This window comes from Mustela nigripes, chromosome X, assembly GCF_022355385.1.
Source record: "Mustela nigripes isolate SB6536 chromosome X, MUSNIG.SB6536, whole genome shotgun sequence".
Taxonomy (NCBI): Eukaryota; Metazoa; Chordata; class Mammalia; order Carnivora; family Mustelidae; genus Mustela; species Mustela nigripes.
Window position 1 is genome coordinate 122,285,704 of NC_081575.1, and position 23,800 is coordinate 122,309,503.

The 23,800-nt window shown below is 47.4% G+C and overlaps 1 protein-coding gene across 1 annotated transcript in view; it reads left to right on the top strand.

Moving 5' to 3' along the window:
- The window catches only part of PRKX (protein kinase cAMP-dependent X-linked catalytic subunit), a 79,201-nt gene that overhangs the window by 27,538 nt on the left and 27,863 nt on the right, over positions 1–23,800 (top strand). Inside the window, exons 4-5 of the mRNA XM_059385310.1 lie at positions 4,558–4,726; positions 18,319–18,582. Coding sequence (XP_059241293.1) covers positions 4,558–4,726; positions 18,319–18,582 — 433 coding nt within the window. The remainder of the gene's footprint in view (positions 1–4,557; positions 4,727–18,318; positions 18,583–23,800) is intronic.

Consider the following 23,800-nt stretch of genomic DNA (forward strand, 5'->3'; position numbering starts at 1 on the left):
AGGGAGACAGAGAAAGAATCCTAAGCAGACTGCGTGCTAAGCCCAGAGCCTGATGTGGGGTGAGACCTCACCACCCTGAGATCAAGACTTGAGCTGAAACCAAAAGTTGGGTGCTTAATGGACTGAGCCACCCTGGTGCCATGTAATAGGGCTTTTCGAAGATGACAACCTAGGGTTCCCATCTAGGGTATAATGATCGAGATGACTTTTTCTAAAACTGTTTAAGTAAAATATATGACTATTCATAATTTAAGAATCACAAGATGTTGTAAACTACAAGATGGGAGAGTCCCCATGTGCCCTCACTCCCAGAGGTAATATCTTCCATAATCAAAGAGTGTCCATGAAACTAGGAACTGGCTTCTCTTGATCCCATTAACACCTGTCTGGACCTTACTTGGATTACAGTGGAGATATATTTTTTTTTTCTTTTTACAAATATATGGAGATGCTTTAAATGCTCTATGGTGCATTCTTTGTGAAATCTGAGGTATTTAGGGCGAAAGGTGTTTATGCCGTACAGGAACATAGGACCGAGATGCCACCCTGGGATCTAACCTCCTCCTCTCTCCTGCTTCTCTATCTATGTGGGTTCCTCTGACTTTGCCCACTTTTGCAAAAGGACCTCCATTGGTTTAGGCAAGAGATATTCTGCTGCTCCTTCCATTAAATGGTTTCCTCCGTTGGCATATCCATGAATTCAGTCATCCGCACATTTATCCAACTAACATGTGCCCAGGGATTAATCACACGGGTATGGAAAACGTGAGCCTACTGCCCCAAGTTACAGTCCAATCCCAACATGGACCCCCCCCCCCCACACACACAAAATGGTGGTCTCTGATATTTTGGAAGTTGGTGTGTTGACTGGAGCATTTTTATCGTGGCTAAACTTACAGTAATGTTTTTCCCATGATTCTCTAAGTAAGAGCACTTCTCACACCCTGGGCATTTCTAGTTCTTGTTGGTCCTAGTTGGTCCTCCCAGAGCCATGGGTACTGTATGGTGAGTTGATATCCCAGGTGGACTTCCGTTCCCCAATATTACAGATGTGGTGTAGAGAATCTGCCTCAGAAGGTGAGCAACACCATAACATCTCTTTTCAGATGACATTTCTTCAGCTGCATGTTTGCGGAAACTTCTTCGGAAGTGTTTTGCACATGTCAGACTTTGGAATTATGATAATGTGGAAGTGGGAATATCAGCCCTTCTCTCTTTTGCCCTGTAGCAGGAGATTTGTCTCCAGTCCCCATAGTCCGGTGTAGGATCCTTTTCCCATAGGGTATGTTCTGTCATTCAGTCAATGGTTGATAGATGTCGGCATCTCCTACCCCAAAGAATAAGGAATAGAAATAAATGCCAGTTATGTTTAATGGAGCTTATTTAAAAAAACCTATATCACCCTAAATTTTTTTGGTGGGGGGACGATTAATGTTCTTGATATAATATACACACAACAAAATTCATGCATTTTAAGTGTCTCCATTGATGACTTGTTGACAAATGCATAGAGTTACATAACCGCCATCACACAGAACATTTACAAAGCTGACTTCATTTTATGCTGATGGAAGATTCATTTATTACCTCCACTGAGATGCCGTGTGGTGGGCTTTGCATGTGTTATTTTATTTAAAGCCTGTTGGGCGTAAAGACTTTTTCTTTCCAGTTTTATTGAGATATTATCGACAGCACTGTGTGAGTGTAAGGTGTAACAGCATAATGAGTAGACAAATACATATTTTGAAATGATTACCTCAATGTAGTTAACATCCATCTCCTCATGTAGCTAAAGAAAGTTATTTTTCTTATTGTGAGGACTTCTAGGTTACTCTCTTAGCAGCTTTGACATATATCCTATAGCAGTGTTAACTGTGGTCATCAGGTTGTATGGTAATGTCCCGGGACTTAGTTATCTTACAGTTGGAACTTTGCACCTTTTGACCATCTTTATCCAATGTCTCTACTCCTGTACCCCACTTCCAATAACTCCAAATCTGAACTCTTTTCTATGAGTTTTTTTTTTTTCTTTTTTAGAATCCACATATAAGTGAGATCATTCTCTCTTTGCCTTTGACTTATTTCACTCAGCATAGTGTCCTCAAGGTCCATCCATGTTATTGCAAATGGTAGGAATCTTTCTTTCTTTCTTTCTAATGGCTGACTGCTATTCCATTGTGTATCTTACGGGGCAGAGGCAGATCCTGTGGCCATCCTTACCTGCAACAAAGCTAAAAAAATGGACTTTTCTACTTTCTGAAGGGAGTTATTGAGACCTGGAGGTATATACTGGTGAGGCTCCCAACACCAAGTGGAGAAATCTCTGCCCATTTTCTTTCCACCACCTTTATGCCTTACAACCAACACCATTAATGTTGTCTTGTGTTCTGTGCATTTAAGCTGGCCGAGCTGAAAATTGTAGAGTGCTAGTTTCATCCACCTTGAACGAGACTCCTATCCTGTGTGGTCTGGTCACCTGACTGTGGCGTCCAGGGACTCCTGCATCCCCCAGGGTAGCTCAGGCTCCAGCTGCCTGAGTGCATTAGTAACCCGTTTGGAGTTCTGTGTGCTTTCAGCTGACCCTGCTCAGACAGAGTTTGAAAGATGTTGCCTCCAGCTTCGTTGTTTCCACGTTGCTGTGGAAAAATCTGAGTCATAGTTGGTGTTGTCTTTCACGTAGGCACAGGGAACGTCCAGATGCAGGTCAGACACTAGGGCTGAAAACGCAAAATATGATCCAATAAATGCAAACCCAGTGATGAAGGGGCTCCTTCCCCGGGGGTGGTGAGAAAGGTGATCAGGAGGAATGGTACCAGAGAGAGAAAGGAGGGGGAAGCCACATGGTCTTCTTTCTACCATAAAAATGAGACAACATGGCAGGACTTACAGGTTGCACTATGCTCTGTCCTGTTGGAGAGAGGGACCGTAGAAGCCCAAGGATTCATGTGTTTGCCCCAGTTCACAGATCAAACAAAGGGCAAATCTTTCAGCAGATGCTGGTGTCCCCAGCTATGTGCACCTAGCCCAACAGAAACCTCAGTGTCTTCCTAAAGACCTCTAAGCTCTGCCGGTTCATTCTCTTTACAGCCTACCCCCCCATAGCCCGCCCCACCCCACCTCCCATTTGGGACTCCATTCCACAGCATCTTACCCCATGTGACTGCCTTACCCTGTTTCAATTCTGTGTTCACTTCCCAGTGACCTTCCAATGAGCACACGCCTCATCATTCGCTGCTCCTTACACAACACTTGCTTTCCTGGGTTTTCACCGCTCCCTCTCTGCTCCTCCTAGGGTAAAATATTCATGATCGGAAACTCTGCCTAAAAGCCAAGGTTACTCATCGTGGGCCCCGCCCCTCCCCGCCACCAAGGAGGCAAGGAGATATATTTCACAGCCTGGCAATGCTCATTTATAGAAAACGCTAAAACAAAATGTTTTTGCTTGAGTGTGACTCTGTGCTCTTGCTCATGTTACCGTACGTAGGTCCTAACCCTGTGCAAGAAGAAAGGATGTCTGCCGCTGTGTGGTTGTGTTGGGAGGGAGGAGAGAGTCCTTTGTCTTCCCCACAGATCTTTCTTCCTTTCTCCCTCTTAGGTTAATTGCCATTTTTCCAACCAGAGAGCCTTCTTGTTCACCGTTCCCCAGACTTTCTTCCCCAGAAAGACCCCTTCCCGTGCCTCATTGCTTAGACACACGGTGATGGAAAACCCAGCCGACATGGATAAGCTCACTGGGCACCATGGAACCCAACGTTCACACGTACCAATTTACATTTTTCTGCCCCTCTACTTTACCTTTGCTCTAGTCACAGAAAGAATTCCTTTGGATCTTTGATCTCATGTTTGCATTAAGTGGTTGCCCACCGGTTTGACGGGTGGACACCATGCCCCACACTGAGGCACAGAGGAACAGGACAGCTTGACGGTGGAGAAAGAAGGTGCATTTGGGTTGGAAATGTCCCACCAGGGTACAAACGAGTGTCAGATTTCCTTGCATAGTTGTATTTTAAAATTTCACTGCAATCTCAGCCCTCTCTCTCTTTATATCCTACCCAAGTAGCCATCTTTTCCCCTATCATGTTGATATCTATCCCATTTTCCAGTCCTTAGCAAATTCTAAAATAAAGACCAAGTGCTTTGAGCAGGCATTAATTAACGTGTTCAAGAGCCTTCTTCATGAGCATCACGTGCCTAATACCTTTGCCTTAATCAAGAAATCCCAAAGAGAAATGCCACAACACACCTTTACCACACTTCTGCATCCCACCTGTCCTGTATGAGTGTGTGCTTATGCACATAGTCTCCACAGTGGCCCATATGTAGAGGGGATGGCCAGCTTTCCCTCTAATTCAAGAACATTTCCAAGGCAGATCTTTGTTAACCTGCCTTTGATATGTCTTTGTTGACGTGTGTGTCGTACATGCCCTCACCTGAAAGTTCCAGAATGGAGCTTCTTGGAAATACTCTCACCTGCCATATACCACGGTTGGGAGCTGCAAAAGCTGATGGATTCTCTTAAGGTCCTGATGCAGCCTGGTGTGCTGTCTCCCCCTCCAGGCACCGGGACATTTGGACGGGTGCAGCTGGTCAAGGACAAGACAGCCAAGCATTTCTTTGCTCTGAAGGTCATGAGCATCCCCGACGTCATCCGCCTAAAGCAGGAGCAACATGTACACAACGAGAAGTCGGTGCTGAAGGAAGTCAGCCACCCCTTCCTGGTCAAGCTGTGAGTCTCCCCCACCCCCTCCACTGCCTTCTCTGGGTCCTCTCCCTCTCTGAGATGCCGGGTCGGGGGTGGGTGTGTGAAGTGAGGTCACAGCTGGCCCTCTGGCTGTCTGGGACCAGAGCCTCTGCCTGGGCCTTGCTCCCATTCTGGGTGAGCAGTAGGAGTGTGGGTGGTCCCACCAGACACTCCATTCCCCTCATCCCCTTCTGGGTCACCATCACCAGTTCAGCCTCATTCATGCAGGTCACTCCTTGGGTTTCTCGAGGACGACTGTATCTCCATTTGGACACACCACAGATGTGCCCAGTTGAGGGTTCCCTGCACTAAACAAATAAATCTCTGTTCTCCCACCCTGTTTCCTAATACAGGATAAGACGATTCTGCACCCAGGTGCCAGAGATGGGAGGCCCAGATAGGGCTCTCTTTTTCCCCATCCACATTGTGGGTGCCTTCCAACCAGGGTCCATGTTTCCCCTCCACCATGTTCTTCTTGTTCCTTCTCATTCCCAACCCACAGCCCCTGCTTGAGCTGGGGCCCCCTGTCTCTGCCCTGATGTCCAATACTGGCCTCTCACCTGGTTTTGCCCTAGCATCCTTTCTTCCTTCCTTCCAAGGCATTCTTCATCTTCCAGCCATGGTGATCCTCCCCAGATGTCTGTCTGGTGACCTTCATTGGTACCTACAGATCCACGGGGAATAGTGACCCCGGAATCTGACCCGAGCCACTTAGGGCTCATCATGGACTGACCTCTGGGTTTACCTTCTGCTTGCTATCTCTTTCCCTCCACCCTGCTACCCGTGGTCCCATCTCGGAAAGCCACCTGCAGTAGGGGGGAAGTGCCACCTGCAGAAGGAGGCAGGTGCCATCCTTGTGGTCATTCCCTGCCTCTGGCAGGCCACCCCTCCCCTGCAGTGCCTCCTTTCTGTGTGTCTCCCCACCAAGCATCCCTCCCATTGGACCAACTCCTATCTTTCTTCTCTGATACACCTGTCCTCACACAGAGACAGCTCTTGGTTACAGCTCTGGAACATCTCCCGTGTATGCAGACTCTGAGAAGGACGTCTGTAAATGCACAGCTGCCCCAGCTTCCCATCCTCCAAGACCAAAGCAGCGTGTTGCCCAGAGTCCCTACTGTGTTGCATGTTTAATGAGGAGGAGAAACAAATAGGCTGAATTTTTGTTTTGTTTTGTTTTACTTTCCTTTTATGGAGCTGTGGGTGATCTTGTGCTGATAAAGAGGGGTCAGGTGCATCTCAGGGTTTCAAGTCCTGGAAACAGAAATAGCCAGCGATTCGGGGACTCAGCGTTGCTCACTCACCACGTGTGAATTCTCCCGTCCGGTCCACGGTGGAACAGCCATTATAAAAACGAGTGCGTTAGATCTTCTTCTGGAATTAAGGAAAGCGTCTAGTTATGTCTCTTGGAGGAACTGAAGTAGTGATTCTAGGGAGGATCATTAGCTCGCTAGGGTTTTAAATAAATATCTTCTGGAGACCTGGGCTCCGTTATGATATTGCCAGATTGCGGTCACGTGTCTAGGTCTTCCTTCCCAAGACAGGGAGTCTCAAGCCAACCACTTCATGGTTGAGAAGACACAACGACCATATGTTGACACATGATGGACTCTGGATGGGCTTTGTGATTGCAAAACTGGAGTGCAGGTCACAGTCAAATGTCGTCTTCTTATATGTCAAGTTTAGTGAAGGGTGTGGTTGAGGAATAGGAATGTCTCCTCATCATTAAATGAACATGGAATTTGAGGAACAATTCACTAGTCTTCTCAGAAGGGTTATCCTCATTGGCAGAATGTGGTAGGACGTCATTTAAAAATTTGTCTACCAATCCTGATCCATTTTTGGTTTCTCCCCAACAGTACTGAGATACTGCACAAAATGAGGCACGTTGTCGTGTCTGCTCAGTCCTGAAATGCTCAGATTCTGGAGAAATTATTATCAACAACAGATCCTTTGAAGATGTAAAGTGATGTGAAGTGATAAACATTTCCAGGTGACCGTTACGTGAAAATTATGGAAAATGAAAGTATCAGTCCACTTGGGCTACCATAACTCAATACCATGGAGTAGGGCACCTAAACAACACACATTTATTTCCCATTGTCCTGGAGGCTGGGAGTATGAGATCCAGGCAGAACTGAGGCAGATTCCCCCTGATGCCTCTCTCCTGGGTGTGTAGACCCCGTGTTCTCATTGTGTCCCTACATGGTCATCCCTCTGTGCATGTTTTGTCTTCCCCTCTTCTTTTTCTTCTTTTCTTTAAGAAGATTTTAAGATTTTATTTATTTATTTTTTTTTATTTGAGAGAGGGACAGCACAAGGAGGGGAAGAGGCAATGGGAGAGTCCTATGGGATCTTGGTGTACCCTTCTGACCTCATTATACCTTAATCCCCTCTTTAAAGACCCCATATCCAAATATGGTCCCATTCTGAGGTCCTGGAGTTAGGGCTTCAACATGTGAATTTGGAGAGAGGGGATATAATTCAGCTATAACACCTACTTAGTGACTTGCCAAGAGTAGACCTCTCAGAGCACGTGGATCATATTACGATATTCCTCTAGTGCTTGCTTTTTTCTGTGTGTTCTCACTGGAGTGACATCAGGTGTGTCTACACACTGGGTATGAGTTGAGCTAGTGAAATCAGACTCTGGAAATTCTCTGAACATAGCACGGAGATCATGCTATGGATGGGATCCACGTTTATGGATGGGAGCCACAGAGTGTCCAGGTCCATGTGATGAGGGACACGTACTAGTGGGGAAAGACCATCCATGAAGAATGTATTTAGTCCCCCAGCTGCACAGGTTGTCTTGTGAATGGAGGTCACTTCACCCGACATCCTGCATCCCAGACTGTCTGAAAACATGGAGCAGGTTTTGCTTGCATTTCTTGAGGCCACGTGGAATGCTGCTGATTCTGGGTATCAAGCTGGTTATTTGGGCTTTGAAGTTGGGGTTGAGTGACTTGGCAAGTCCGCCGGCGGCATTGTCCGAGCTCAGTATGAGAACCGCTCCTCTAGTATTTTTGAGAAGATGTCAGGGGATTCATTAAATGCACATTTGAGAATAAGTTATGTTTGGGGATAAAGTCGTTCCAAAGGCCAGCTCAGCCCATGGCGATAATTTTAGAAGAGCTGAGTAACTTACTTTCTGGGGTGCAAAATCCAGATTTCTGTGGGACAGAGGCTTGGGGTCTGCTCTTTGCCCTTTTGGGGGCATAGAAATTGCTGGTGTCCTAAAGTTGTTTGACTCCAGAATAGGGTTTTCTGCCTTGGCACCATTGACATCAGGGAACGAGATCATTCTCTGTGGTGGGCTGCTCTGTGTAATGTAGGAGCGTAAACAGCCTATCCGCACTCCTCCAACTCAGGCCAGTAGCATGCCATGTACATGTAGAGAGGAACCTTCCCCAGACCCTCCTCCTCCGTCTCTCTTGTGAGCATGTGTCCTGCTTGCCTGTCTCCTGGTAGAACCTAAAGCCACAGAGTTCAGATCTCACTGTCTGCACAGAAACGTGTCAGCACATGGCAGGTGTGCCAGCTCAAGGATGCCGAGTGCAGGGATGGGGAGGAAACACCCTGGGTACAGTACCCACCACACTCCAGACAAGGAGAGCAAAGAGATGGAGTTTTGGGAGCAGACTCCCGTGATTGTAGGGGCTGCCAAGTCTGAAATCCATGGGATTGGCCAAGTGATTTGAAACAAAGGTAAGAGTTGATGTTTATGTCTTGAATCTGAACTCGGCAGAGCCACCTTGGAAGCTGCTGACTCAGGCACAATTTTTATATAGCCGTCAGATCCAGAAGCAGAATACCCTCTTCAGTGGGAAACCTCATATTTTTTTGTTGTTGTTCTTTTTAAAAAATATTTTATTTATTGACACAGGGAGCAACAGAGCACAAGTTGGGGAGGGAGGAAGAGGGAGTTGAAGAAGCAGACTCCCCACTGAGCAGGGAGTCTGACTCGGGGCTTGATACTAGCACCCTGGGATCATGACCTGAGCCGAAGGCAGACACTCAACCGACTGAGCTGCCCAGGCACTGACACTTTTTTCCTCGTAAAGCTGTCAGCTGATTAGATGAGGCCGACCCATCTTATGGAGAGTCATGTATTTCTCCTAATGTCTGCTGACAGTACATGTTAATCACACCACGAAAAAAAAAATTGTCTACACAGCAACATCAAGATTCCTGTTAGATCACATGTCTGGGCACCAGGGCCTCTTGGAAATGATCCACTCAAGTAGCCATCACAAAGGGCAAAAGCAAGAAAGCTTGAGTAGAAGAGCAGAGCCGTTCCCTCATCGGGCACTTGAAGTGCCCACTGTAGCGGACGGGTCGGGGGCTGCTCACCCAGACTGGATAAGGAAGTAGGACACATAACCTACAACCGCAGTGTCCAGATCTTGAGCAACACTGTGGCGAGAAACCCTGTTGCACGAGCCTCCCATCTCTGGCCTCCAGGGACCGTGTTCCCATGGAAGTCCGTGTGGATTCCCAAGCCTTTGCTTACACTTTCGCAGGACTGGGGAGTTTTACCCTCTTCTGTCCTCCGGGAGGGCAGCTCCTCCATCTTCCCTCCCTGGTTGGTGTTCTTCATGCCCCCTTTCCTGTACCTCTAGGTGACAAGGGCTTATTCTTCTCACTGCCTTGTCTTGGACATCTCGTGGTCAACTATGTTGATGCCACAGTCTTTATCGAACCCTCTGCACCGTGGGTTGGTTGGTCCCCATGGACTCAGAGGGGCTGCAGGAGGTCAAGGACAGGTCCATCTGTCCCAGGAACTAACTTGCAACCCCCTACACCTCTGTCTGACCTCCTCCCGTGTCCCGCTGTGTGTCTGCTTCCAGTCCCTCCCCCCATCTCAGTCCTCTCTTATTTCTCCTTTCTCCTAACCATGCCAGGTTGGTTTTTGTTTGTTTTTCCAAGATGAGAAAATAACCACGTGTCTCCTGGATGCTTGTGACTGGTTGTTCCCATCATTCTGAAGGACGTACGAGAGTGTTTCTTGACCAGCAGCTTGTTCTCTTTCAGTGTTTGCATGTGTGCTTGCAAACTCTGGAGATGGAGATGGCCTTGCTTGCAAGCAGCTGTTCCCATGTGGTGACGGCTCTTCAGGAAACGGGCGCCTTGCGTCTTTTGCTAAGGTGTCCCCCACCGCCCTGCCCACGGTGTGACCAGTTGATAGGCTTTCAAAGCAGAGCCCAGTGACTTTACCTTGGGTCTTGGTGGATGGGGGCGGTGGCCCCTCTTTCTGAGCCGCAAAGATGTGGGACCAGTATCGCTGGCCGCCGAGCAGCAACATTTGGCGTAGGACCTCTTGGTGTGCTCCGGGTGAGCTGTGCTGCCTGCCGTAGGGCGGAATCAGTCAGGCTTCTGGTGCAGGTAATGACAGTCGTGGATGGTGATTATGCTTCACCAGGGCTATTCTGGAAGCCTGCTTGTCGTGCTGATGTGATCTCCATCAGGATGGGAAGAATGATTCGCATGCCTGCATGGTTCCGGCCACCTTTACCTCTTCTTACCATGGGTTCCAGCGCTCAGACTTTACCTGATGGAAGTTGCTGCTTCCAGATTTCTCAGCCTGGGTGCACCTGACATTTGGGGGTGGATGTCTCTGTGACGTGGGGCGTCCCAGGCATTGTAGGACGCTGAGTAGCATCCCTGGTCTCCACCCTTAGATGCCAGGACTTCTGTCCTTTCCCAATTTTGACCATCCACATAGCTCTGAGCACCTCCAGCAATCCATTGGGGGGACAGAGCTGTGCCAGCTGAAAAAGCCAGTGCTGAAGACAGAGATGCAAGACAGTAAGTGGGCATGCATGGGGACCCACTCTCCGTTCCTGGACCCAGCCGCTGAGCCAGGATTTCCATCACTGCGTCTGTGGTGACCAGCCTGTGGACCCCATCACGTTCCCTAACCTGGTACACCACCTTGCATATGAGCAGAGCCAGGCTAGGGCTGATGTTGCCTAAAGCAACGATCTCTCCATGTCCACCAGCTTGGGTCTGCTCTCCGTGTCTCTTAGTCTGGAGTCAGGTAGTTGGCAAAGCTGTTCCTTTGTTGCCCATGTAGTCACAGGGGAAAGAAGACCCTGTTCTGACTCTCTATGCACTTCTGTCCATTTGAAGCTTAAAAATGCTGACAATGTGTCTTTGAGTTTTGGAGGTTCTGGGAGTGGCTGGAAGGGCAGCATCTGTGCCAGTGAGCAGTGGGGAAAAGCGGATGGGAAACAGGGCAGTCTGCATGCTGTGGGGGTACAGGTGGGAACATGTGTGCCCAGGTGCATTTGCTGGGCTCCTGTGCACTTGCCGGGGGCGGGGGTTTCCAGAAGCATGAGGAGGAGGACACGCTGTCCCCACATGGCCCAGTAATATACTGGGTATGGCATACTCTCAGCAGCCTGGGTGGGGGGTGAAGTGGAGCCTGTTTACAGAGGGGCAAGAGGTAGCTATCTCTGGAGAGAGTGGTGCACAGCCACCAGCTAGGGGCCATCAGAACCACTGGTTGTAGGCAGGGGACCCTTGAGGTCAGGAGCCAGAGGACACCCTGGAATGGGGGATGGAGCAAGCCAAAGGTACCTTGGGGCAGATCTGGTTGCCATGGTGACAGGTCAGAAAGTAGAAGAAACTTTCCAGAGCCTCAGGTTGCACAGAGAGGTGAGCAAGAACAGATAGGGTGACATCCACGGGAGGTGTCTCCTCATCTTATATAAGGGCAGAAGTCCTCTGCAGCATCACAAGCCATTACGATAGACTCTTTAAAGGAACGAGGCTTGGCTTTTGGGTCGGTTAACACCTTCAGGTAGGAGCCCTGCCACAGACTTTGCACATAGAACACTGTAGTCAGTGTTAACAGCGGAAGGCGCTGCTCTGAGCTGAGGTCAGGGACAGGCTGGGGGCCCAGAGTCAGAACGTCCTGTGTGTTCCTTGTCACTGTAAACTACAGCCTATTTTTTTTTTTTTTTTTTTTTTTTGCTCTTCATAGGTTCACATCTACTCTTGAATATACTTAAAAATTTTAATTTCTCATTGCTGTAAAATGCACCTAAACATGAAGTTGGCCACTTTACCTATCTTTAAGTGCACAGCTCAGTGGCATCGAGCACATTCACGCTATTGCATCCCCCCTGTCATCTCCAGAACTTTCCATCTTTCCAAACTGAACCTCTGCCTCCATGAAGCAGTCACTCCCCGTCCCTGTCTTCCAGTCCCTGGCCCCACCATCTCTCTGTCTCTATGGATGGGACTCCACTAGGGACCCCATATACACGGAATCAGGTAGGATGTGTCCTTTTGTGTCTGGCTCCTGTTACTCGCCACCATGGTCTCAAGGTCCATCCACGTCATAGCTGGTGCAGGAAACGTGCTTTTCAAGGCTGAGTCATATTCTATTCTGTTCATGGACCTCATGCTGTTTATCCACCCATCCCTCCATCCACCCACCTACCCCTCCATACATCCATCCAGTCATCCACCTATACACCAGCTCATCCACCCATCCATCCATCCATCCATCCACCCATCCATCCACCCATCCATCCATCCATCCATCCATCCATCCAACCAACCATCCATCCATCCAGGAACACTTGGATGGCTTCCACATTCTGGCTCATAAATAATGCTGCTAGGAACCTGCTGTGTACACGTGTCTGTTCCAGTCCCTGCTTTAACTGCTTGAATGCATTTTCAGTTTCTAATTCTATCTCCTTCCTCTTGGTAGAGAGATTTAAGATTTTCTCTTTTCGGGTTTTCTTTTCTTCAGGTTGCCATGCGCAGGGCTTTCCTATCTGCTTCCCACCCTCCCTCATCACCAGGTCATCCCATGGGCAGTCTGATATGGATCTTTTGTGTCCTTCAAGTGCATGTGCACACACAAACACACACACTGGGTTTGGGCATTATCGCAGTATATTATACACACCCTTCCCTCTATTTCTATCTTACCTTTGTGGGGATCCCTTGTGGGGGGTTTTGGGAGAACACATTTGGGACGTTTCCATCGGGACAGGTGTGTATGTGGGTGTGCATGTGCTCCAGAAATCCCCACATGACCCCTTTGCTCTGGATTTTGTACTTAACGATTCCAGCCAAGCCATGCTCTTTCTTCCATCCCAGCTTCCCCCTGAGCTGGATGTTTGAGTCCTCCTTATTCCCAGCCTGCCCTGCTCAGATGCCTCCCAGACAATTGAGAGTCCCTCTGTCCAAACATGAATTGTTGACTTTGCTCCTGGCCTCCTATCCCCAATCAGTACTTCCTTTTGGTTTCCCCAAATGGCCCTTCCAGCCCTCCGGGCACCATTTTGGATCCTCTTTTCTTTGCCTCCATGGACACTCCAGCCTGGGATCCTGCCCTTTCCTGTTGTAAATCACATCACCACATCCATCCAGATCTGTCCAGTTCAGTAGCATCTTCACAGAAGCTACTATACACAGTGTAGTGTGAATGAGCTACTACTACAGCTCACCCATATCCCTTTCTTTCTCCTGAGCGTCCACTCCAGATCCTAGGCTAAGGCTTCCTTTTGGTGTAACTGTTGACCTGGGCAATTCTCTGCAGTCAAATCCCATGGGAGAGGGAGGTTCCCTGTGTGCATACGATAGAATTCAAGCTCTTTGGCACAGAGTTGTCCCAGTGTTGTCCTTGTGCCTCAGTTTCCAGGCTTTTTGGATGTCCATTGGATAGTCTCTTTTGCCAGAGGTTCATCCTGCCTGCGGGTCCCTCCTTCCACCCACTCTTGACTCCCTCCTGCCATCCTGTGTTTCCTATTTACACTCAGCTCCCCAGTTAGCCTGCACGGCTCAAGACCGTCAACACTAGACCTGCCCTTTCCATTGCTCTGTATCCAGATTGTTGCCTGACGCACAATGAGGTCCTTGGTCAGAATTTACCCAGTAAGGGTGCCTGGGTGGCTCAGTCCATGAAGCGTCTGCCTTCGGCTTAGGTTATGATCCCAGGGTCCTGGGTTTGAGTCCCATGTTGGGTTCCCTGCTCAGTGGGGTGTTTGCTTCTCCCTCTACCTGCTGCCTACTGCTTGTGATCTCTCTCTCTCTTTTGGATCTATAAAATCTTAAAAAAAAAAAAAAGAAATTACCCAGTAAATGAAACAAAGAGCAAGTTGAATGTGGAGGTGAATAGAGTTGTGTTTCAGGAGTTGTTGATCCACAGTGCTCATGCAAGACTCTTAATATATACCAAACTTTAGATCCACAAATGCCTCTTTCTCTCATACCACTGGTGACAAACCTGCTTATGTCTTTTTGCCCTTGAGTTTTGTTGTTTACAGACTCCATACAAGGGGCCAAGTCCTACAAGCAATGGGAATGAATTAACCACTGCTTTGGCTGATGCCCTTAGTACTGTTTCTCAATTTCTAAAACCAGATTTGAATTCATGTAGTGCCACCCGGACTCCTCCTCCCTTCCCACAAGCCCCAAGTGATGACCTAATGCTTGTCAATGTTTTTGGAATAGTAATGTCAGCATCTCCTAAAATATTTTGGTTCTTACTCATAATGCCCAATGTTAACCATTCTCTCCATATAAGAGAAGTCTAATTCATGCAAATATGAGGAAAAGATGCCTGTGGAATTTTTTTCCCCCCTTTAAGATATTTATTGGACTTGAGGAAAGACAGGGAGGGGAGCTTGGGCCCCCACACATTTATTTTTTCCCCACAGTCTGTTTTTGAGTCTTCATGGAGTACGTTTATTTGAAAGCTGTTACTTCTCAAGGATACTGGAGATGGATTGCGCTGGACTGTGATGTGTGTAGGTAGGATTGGCTGTCCACTTAAGATAGAGTGCCCTTTTTTGGGTTGTTGTTGGTACTTTGTTGGATTTTATTGAGAAATTTGTGCAACAAATGGGCTACAAATGTCTATAGGGCTAGTTCTCCCCACTCAGTCATTTGTCTGTGATTTTTGTCACTGTGATAATCTGATTGTAGACATTTGGTCTTTGTCCCTGCCACTGAGCTCTTAAAACCCTTGGAATTTCCTCGGTGATAAGAGTGACAAAGGTGGTTTTTGTTATGTGAAGAAGTGACTTTGGGAAACACCCTAGAGGCAGGGGCTGGTTGCCTGGGAACCAATCCTATAATTGGAGGGTTAGAATTCTTGGTCCTTTTGCAGAGGGGCGGAGGGGCTAGAGGCTGAGTTAATCCCCAGTGGGCGGTCATTTAATCCTGAAGCTTCCTTGAAACCACAGAAGTACAGTGTTTGGGAGCTTCCAGGATGGGGAGCTTGGGGAGATTTGGGGGGAGTGGATCACTTGGAGAAGACCAGATGGCTAGTTCTCAACCTTCCCAACACCTGGTGCTCTGCGTCTCCACCATCTGGCTTTTCCCAAGTTTTATCTCTGTATAGTAAACCCATGACCCAGTGAGGAACATGTTTTTCTGAGCTCTAGGAGCCCCTTTGCCAGATTATTGGGACCCAAGGAGGAGAGTTTGGAACCTCTAACCTATAGCAGCTCTACCAGACACACAGGACCTGGACTGCGATTGGCATCAGAATTGTGTGTGCTGGGGGAGTATTGAAGGGTGCACCCTTCCCCCTGTGAGATCTCCTGCTGTCTCCAGGTGTAGACAGCGCCAGAATGGAGTCGAAGTGTAGGACACACAGCTAGTGTCATAGAATTGCTCGGTGGTGTGGGGAAAAGAACAACAATGCATCTTGGAATTGGGAGCAGAATGATAGACACCAGGTCCCAATTTTTGTATAAATAAACCTACCGGTGGATGAGATGCAACTCCCCTGGAGCCCAGTTGATGGACTCCAAGATCATCAGCCCCACTCCTTCTGCCCGAATCTCCTGATCTCCACCCATCCTGTCTTGGGGATTGACGCATTCCACTTGGTTGATTAATCCCCACTCCCCTGGCCCATTGTCATCTCCCCCATGGTGAGTTATCTCCCATGCCGTGGAAGGGTGAAATTAGGTTGCATTCCAACATGGCTGATGCATTGTTCTCAAGCGTTGAGAAAGGATCAGAGTAGATTATTATTTGGGCTGTGGATCAGTAGGAGTGGCTGTAGAATATATCCAGAAAATGGGTGCATACTAATTTGTGAGTGTGCGTGTGTGTGTGTGTGTGTGTGTGTGAGCACATGCATGTACCTAATGTATTTGAGTGGATTCTGCAGGATTCTGCATATTTTCCTACCTTTCCAGTGAAATTCGACAAAACTGCAGAAGACGGTAGTTCTTTGACTTAGTTTTGACCATTGGGGGTCATTTCCAGGGCTCCATGCTGCCCCCAAATTCTGGAACACCAGGCCTTTTCTGGGCAGTTCTAGCTCAATTTGGCACTCCTCCTGTTCAGCAGTAATCTAGAACGTTCCCCAGCCTCCAGAAAGGTTCATTCTATAAGTTCACCACCCCCGTGCTATCTGGACCCTAGAACATAATTCCCCACCAGAGTGGTGAAGTCCTTGTTGGATTCCAAGCTCCCCCAGGAGAGCAGAGTATGGCCACCGTATGCTTTTGAAGTACCGGGCATTTATATGGAAGCGTTGCGGGAAGGAAACGGTCTTGCCCTACTAATTAATAAGCTGAGCCTGGGGCAGAAAGGAAACACCCCTCTGGGCTTGAAATGGTCGGAAGCCTGTGGCTGGTCACAGAGGCTGTGTAACTGTGAAAGATTTGTCCAGGAAGTGGCAGTAGCAACCAAAACCCCCAAAGCAGCGTTCCTGCTTCCTGTATCCGTTCATGCCTCCAGACCGCAAATCTTGAGCGTTTGGAGCTGCCAGAAGCAAGAAGGGGAAGCAGGACACAGATGCAAAGCCTTCGGTAACCGAAAACAGGGACCTCCGGCTGCTTAGTAGGTTGGAGAGACGATGATGTTTGTGCAAAAAGCCCATTGGTGGGTACGTGTCTTCCCAAACAGCAACCCCGAATGAGTTCCACGTGCATTTCATGAAAGCCTCTTGCACATCTGACCGGTGTTTTGCTGATACATGGAAACACCGTGATTAGCAAACCAAACATCCTTTTTTTAACTGATTTCCTTGAGCGGAGCAGAGTTTTTCATTTCTGTGGTGGGGATTTTTTTCCTCTTGTTCGTCATGTTTTTATTACTTACCCTTACCTGACATGCCTCTTGATCACTGGATAGGCTTACCCCTTTATGGTTTCCCTTCCAGTTAATAGTCATGTCGTGGCAAGCTGTCCCTCTCCCCCCACCCCATTTTACTTTATTTTATTCGAATGGCCCATCCCGGCAGGTGAGACCCTCTGGTAGAGCAGGTGCCATGACCATCTTCCTACAGGGATGGCTGGTTCTCTGGGCATAATTGTATTTTTTGGTGAAAGCTTATGGGGAGTCAACTCTGCAGGGAAGAACCCTAATGTCCTGATCCCAGAAGACACCAGCAGGAGCCTTACAGTATAGACACACTAGCATGGCCATGGTTAGCGTCCTGTGCGTCCCCCATCCCATGGGGCGGCTTTTACTGGGGGACACCTACGTCCTCTCCATAACACAGAGCGTAGTAGCAGACCTCGTTTCTCTTCTCCCCAGCTCTCCTGTATGAGAAAGTATTCCTCCTCCATCACCGCTGGCCTTCCTGCAATGTGTTTTTTACTGTTTCCTTTGGCCAAGACTTCTCAAAAGCAGACAGGACCTGGTGTCTCTGTCACACTGCCCCCCCCCCCCCCCCCCCCGCCCCCCCACCCCCCCCCCCCCCCCCCACCGCTTCTCCTGACTGTAACAGAGCTCTGAGTGTCTTTGCAAGGGCAAATCGCCTCTCCTGACTCTCTGGGACATTACCCAGGCCGGTGTTTGGGTGGCGGTCTGTTCATATACTGGATATTTCCAGTCTCGATGACAGGGTTGGGTTGCCGAACCAGGGGTGATTCCCTAAGGTGTGCATGAATTTTCTTGCTACCGAACAAATCCCACAGACTGAGGGGCTTGAACAACACACATTTATCTCCTGTAGTCTTGGAGGCTGGGAGTCTGCGTTCCAGGTGCGTCCGAGGGCTGGTTCCTCCTGAGACTTTCCTTCGAGGCATGTAGACCCTGTGTTCGCCTTGTGTCTTCACAGGGTCATCTATCTGTGCATGTCTGTCCATCTCCTCTTTTTATAAGGACCCCAGTCCTGTGGCATCAGAGCCCACCCTGCTGACCTCATTTTACCTCCGTCCCCTCTTCAAAGACCTTATCCCCTTGTATGTTCCCATTCTGAAGTCCTACAGAGTAGGGCTTCCACGCATCATCTTGGGGTGAACGATTCAGCCTATGGGCTGAGATTTTTTTTTTTTTAAGATTTTCTTTATTTGAGAGAGAGTGCAAACCCAAGCCCATGGGAGGGGCCAAGGGAGAAGCAGGCTCCATCCCAGGACGCTGAGATCATGGCCTGAGCCCAAGGCAGACCCTTCACCAACCGAGTCCCCCAGGAGCCCTCTTGGTTTTCTTGCTGCTGTCTATTAACCTCTATCTCTAGCAGATTTTAACATCCGCTTGCTTGCATACTTTAGCGTCCAGAGCTCAGCGTGGACACCCTGGCCCGTGTGGAGGACATCATTAATGCCTGTGGGGCTCACTCCCATGCTGCTGCTGTTCCCCCGCAGGTTCTGGACGTGCCACGACGACCGCTTCCTCTACATGCTCATGGAGTTCGTGCCCGGGGGTGAGCTCTTCAGCTACCTGCGCAACCGAGGCCGCTTCTCCAGCAGCACGGGGCTCTTCTACTCCGCGGAGATCGTCTGTGCCATCGAGTACCTGCACTCCCGGGAGATCGTCTACAGGGACCTGAAGCCCGAGAACATCCTGCTGGACCGCGAGGGGCACATCAAGCTCACCGACTTCGGCTTCGCCAAGAAGCTGGTTGACAAGTAAGCCGCCATTTTTCCTCCATTCCCTCTTGTGTTGGGGTTCCATGGGGACGTTCACTTGTGTTGGACGCCCAACTTATCTACCTCAGCATAATGGCATGGTGGTCCTTCCACATGGTTGCAAATGGTGGGATGTCCTTTTCCAAGCACAAATAATAGCCCTTGGTCCGTGTAGACCTCGTTTCCTTTCTCCGCTCATGTGTCAGTGGACACGTGGGTTTCTGCCAGGGCCTGGCTGCTGTCGGTAACACTGTGGTGAGCACGGGGGGGCCAGATGTCTTTATGATACTGTTTGCATTTTCTTCACGTCAGTACCCACTTGTGCCGTTGCTGGTCGTAGGGTCCTTCCCTTTTCAGCCTCTTGAGGACCCTCCAAGCCGTGGCCTGCATTTTTGACTGCCCCAGTTGGCATTCCCGCCAACGTCACGAGTGTTCCCTTTTTCTCCACGTCCTCGCCGTCACCAGTCTTGTCTTGCCTTTTTGATCATCGCCGTTGGCGGGTGTGTGGTGCTGTCGCTCAGATGACTTCCTCTTTTTATCAGAATTAAATACCTGCTTACACTGCATCAAGGAGCTCTCTCCCCTCTCCTCCTAACCCATTTCCACTCTCAGCAGAAGACCCCTTCCAGCACTTGGGTTGGATTGTTCCATTTTTGGGGATCCAGCTCCTGGGATAGCTTCCAACATTTTGTCCTGCTGTCTGCTTGCCCCTTCTGAATCCTCATGTCTTATTTATTTATTTATGTATTTTTAAAGTTTTTTTTTGGGGGTTTTTTTTTTGTTTTTTTTTTTTTGTTAGAGGCAGAGAGCAAGGCAGAGAGGAAGACAGAGAGCAGGAGAGGAAGGGGAAGATTGAGAGAGGGAAACAGATTCTTCGCTGAGTAGAGAGTCCAAATCAGGGCTTAATCCCAGGACCCATGGATGGGGACTTGAGCCAATGGCAGGTGCTTAACCAACTAAGCCACCCAGGTGCCCCATGCTTTATGCTTTATAAAAACTTCTTCCTGGGGAGTCTGGGTGGCTCAATGGGTTAAGCCGCTGCCTTCAGCTCAGGTCATGATCTCAGGGTCCTGGGATCGAGTCCCGCATCGGGCTCTCTGCTCAGCAGGGAGCCTGCTTCCCTCTCTCTCTGCCTGCCTCTCTGTGTACTTGTAATTTCTCTCTGTCAAATAAATAAATAAAATCTTTAAAAAAAAAAGTAAATATGTCAGGGCACGTGGGGGGCTCAGTCGGTAGAGTGTGCACGTCTTCATCACGGGGTTGGGAGTTTGAGTCCCACGTTGGGCATACAGCTGACCTCAAAATAAGATCTTGAGAAACGAAAGGAGACATTTAATAACATAGCCTACCTCATTCAGCATAGGTACGATACAAGTATTTCCGCATATAATTCCTACGAAAATTGAGAGGATTTACATGAATTTCTGTTGCTAAGTGCTTGAAATCCCTTGTGCATTTTATCTGTATGGTGCATCCCTATTAGGGTCCAATAATTTCATCAGAAATACTTCATCTTATTTGCATGTCCATAATATCTACAGCCGGAAAAACAAGACTCACATGCCCAGGCTCTCCGAAAATACCGGAAGCTTTCTCCGTAACTGCAACAAGTATTGGGTTTTAAATGTAATTTTAAATTAAGTGCAGATTCCCGGGTGACTCATGGGCTAAGCAACCAACTCTTTTTATTTTTATTTTTTTTTAAGATTTTATTTATTTGACAGGCACAGCGAGAGAGGGAACAGAAGCCAGGGCAGAGGGAGAGGGAAAAGCAGGTTCACCACTGAGCTGGGAGCCCGATGGGGTCTCCATCCCAGGACCCTGAGATCTTGACCTGAGCTGAAACCAGACACTTAACCCACTAGGCCACCTAGGCGCTCCAAGCATCCAACTGTTGATCTCAGCTTAGGGCTTGGTCTCAGGAACATGAGTTCGAGCCCCACACTGGGTATGGGGATTACTTAAAAATAAAAACTAAAAAAAATAAATTTGTTTTTTTGATGACATGCGCTTGGCCAAGGTGATAATTGCATTTCTCGTATTATGGAAACGTCTGCATTAATGAGAAACTTGATTGTGTGGGTGAGCAGTTTTACACAAAGTGACTCATGTCTCTGATGGTTTTTAAGAAAGCGGCCGTCCTAGGGATGCTTTGTGAGGCAGTTAAATTCAGTCTGGTTTTGACCTATAGGATGTCATCTATTACCCTTTCTAAGAATAAAGCACGTAAAAATGAAGTGGTTTTCCATGACCTTAGGAAGGAAGACCTTATTAACACAGAATAATGGGTTTATAATGTCGAGGCTGCCCCCTATTGGCAGCACATGGAATATGGTACGTCTTTTTTTTTTTTTTTTTAAGTCCTTTCAGTTTGAAAGTCTGATTCAAACCCACCAGATGTAAAATATTTCACAAATTCACATGAGGATAAGTTTGGGGATCTGTGTTCCTCTGCAGTAAATCTGGTATGTGGATTTAAGATGCAGTGCATGATGGTGAGTTTGTACAAAGCATCAAACAATTAATGAACTTAAGACGTTGAACTTTGGGACATCTGGGTGGCTCAGTCGGTGAAATGTCTGCTCAGGTCATAAACCCAGGGTCCCGGAATCAAGTTCTGCATTGGGCTCCCTGTTCAGTGAGGAGTCTGCTTCTCCTTCTGCTTCTGCCCTTGCTTGTACTCTCTCTGTGTCTCTCAAATAAATATGTGGAATCTTTAAAAAAAAAAAAAAAAAAGATGTTAAACTTTGGAAAAGAGGCCCCATTAGCATGTTGATATCTTGCTTTTTAAAAATTTTTTGTTTTAATTTTTGACCTATTACTTTTAGAAAGAACTTCATTTTTTCACCGTTTTGTCAGTTGCAAAAACAATTCCCTCTTTCTTTTTGTGTATTTTTCTTGGTTTGCTTGATGAGGTCTCTCCGTTCTGGGCCAGTGCAGGTGACGTGATGCCCGTGGGTACGTATGCCCGGCCTCCTGTCCAGTTCAGGATTCCAACAACTGACATGACATTTCCATAAACATGGAAAGAAAACGTCCCCAGAAAACATATGGAACCAAACAGAGCTTCATCTCCAGTAATATTTTTGAACACATAATTGACATAATTGAGAAAAGCACATTTTTTTTTAAACAGCAGGGCACACAATGTGGTTAAACACCTTAAAATTCTGTATTCTTCCCTCTACCAATCATACTCATTTCCTCATGGTAACTCCAAATGTCATGTTTTCCCTAGGTTCTGGATAACGGATGGATTTTTCCTCATCCAACATAATCTTGTGGAACTCTTGTTTAATTACAGTGACTGCTTCTTTTCTTGTACAGAAGTATTTGGCACACACACGTGCTATTGTGCACCTAGCCTGCATAACAGAGTAAGGGACACACTGGGGTTATTTTTCATTTTCTAAAATGATTAAAACAAAAGCAGCAATACATTTAATTTAGTTATTCTGTTGTTTTTTTTTTTTTTAATTTAAATGAGACATTGAATGCTATCCTTTAGATTCTCATACCTGGCCTCTCGCCAGGGATAAACAACATTGCACCCCATCTTTGACGACTGTTACTTAATGTTCTCAAACATCCACAAAAGCAGAGGATAGTTTACCTGAAATCCTGTGTGCTCATCACCCAGATTCAGTAGACATCAAAGCTCTGGCACCTTACCTGACTCTTTATGTCTCCCAAATTTCCATCCTTGGTATTACTTTAAAGCAAGTGCCCACCGTGCTCTCATGGATAATGATTTAAAGAAGTAATAATAACATCAGTGCCATGATTGCATCTTACAGAATATGAGAAAAAAATTCCTTAAGATCATCTAACATCCAGTCAATACTCAGATTTCCCCCAAATCTCAAAAGTGTCTTTTTTTTCCCCATAAACAAAGATTTAAGCAAGGTGTCTACGTTGCATTTGGCCGGTTTGTCTCCAAGCTCCATTAAATCCATTAACTACCATTTCAGCTTTCCCACTGGACCAATGCCATTTATTTGTGAAATAACTGGAGTTGAGCCCCATAGGAAGCCCCGTGATCTAGATTGGGTGGGTTGCTTCTTCATGGTGTGCTTTGCCTTGTTCCTCTGTCCTCGGTGTTTCTTGTGAGCTAGTGGTTAGATCTTTGAACTAGATTAAATTCAAACTCATTGGATCCTTCCTTCTGTTCCTTCCTTTCTTTTTGGCTTTTGAGAAACAGACGGTGATGGGTTTCTTGTTGTTCCTTTTGCCTGATAGCAAGAAGCATATAGTAGGTGCTTGTCCTTTTGTATGTGGGTCCAAGGGTTGTTCCCTGCCCACCCTCCCTTCCCACTGTCCACTCTGTCAGCATCACCGGGTGATCTGTGGTCTTATCTTAGGTTCCACCAGGGGCACTGCTTGTGCCCCCATTCTGAAAGAAATGACAAAATGCTGATGCTGTCTCTTGGCTAGTCCTTTTGCATTTCTCAGGTGGAAGTTGTCTATAAAGAGCCCCTTCCCCTCATCACTCACTGGGTGACCTTCCAACACTGCCCTTCATGAGAGCAGGGAGGCTGTCCTGCATTCATTCAGCTTATTTAAGGGTTTCCGGAGTAATGACCTTGGCCCTTAGTGACCTCAAATGGGGCGATTGCATTTTTTTAAAAATACTGTTACCACTCAGAAAACACACAATCGCATGAGTTTTTAATTCAAAGTAATTTTTTTTTTCCCCTCCATGTTTAAATTGCCCTCCTCTTAATAGGGAGTGACCCCATAATGGCTGACTCTCCTTTTGGGTCAATGAAAAGGTTTTTGAACGATCTAGACAGGTTGTGGTTGTGCAACATTCTGAATGCACCAAATGCCCCCAAATGGCTTGCTTTAAAATGGCAAATTTTGGGGGTGCCTGGCTGACTTAGAAGAGTACTCTTCCAATCAGTCACGGCTCTTGGTCTCAGGAATCATGAGTCCGAGCCCACATTGGTTGTAGAGATTAGTAAAAAAAAAAAAAAAAAAACAAACTTCAAAAAGTTAATAAAATGGCACATTTTATGTTCTGCGAATTTTGCTTTGATTAAAAAGGCAACAACAGGAGCCCCTGGACCCTTTTGCCAGCATCCCATTGGCTTTGACAACTTACTCGCTTTCATTGACTAGAGGAAGCCCCGGGTTGCTGTATGTGCATCTCCTCTGTCCTGGAGACACCACTTCTTTAAGGAACTCTGGGCACTGTTGGTGGGAAATAGTATTTAAA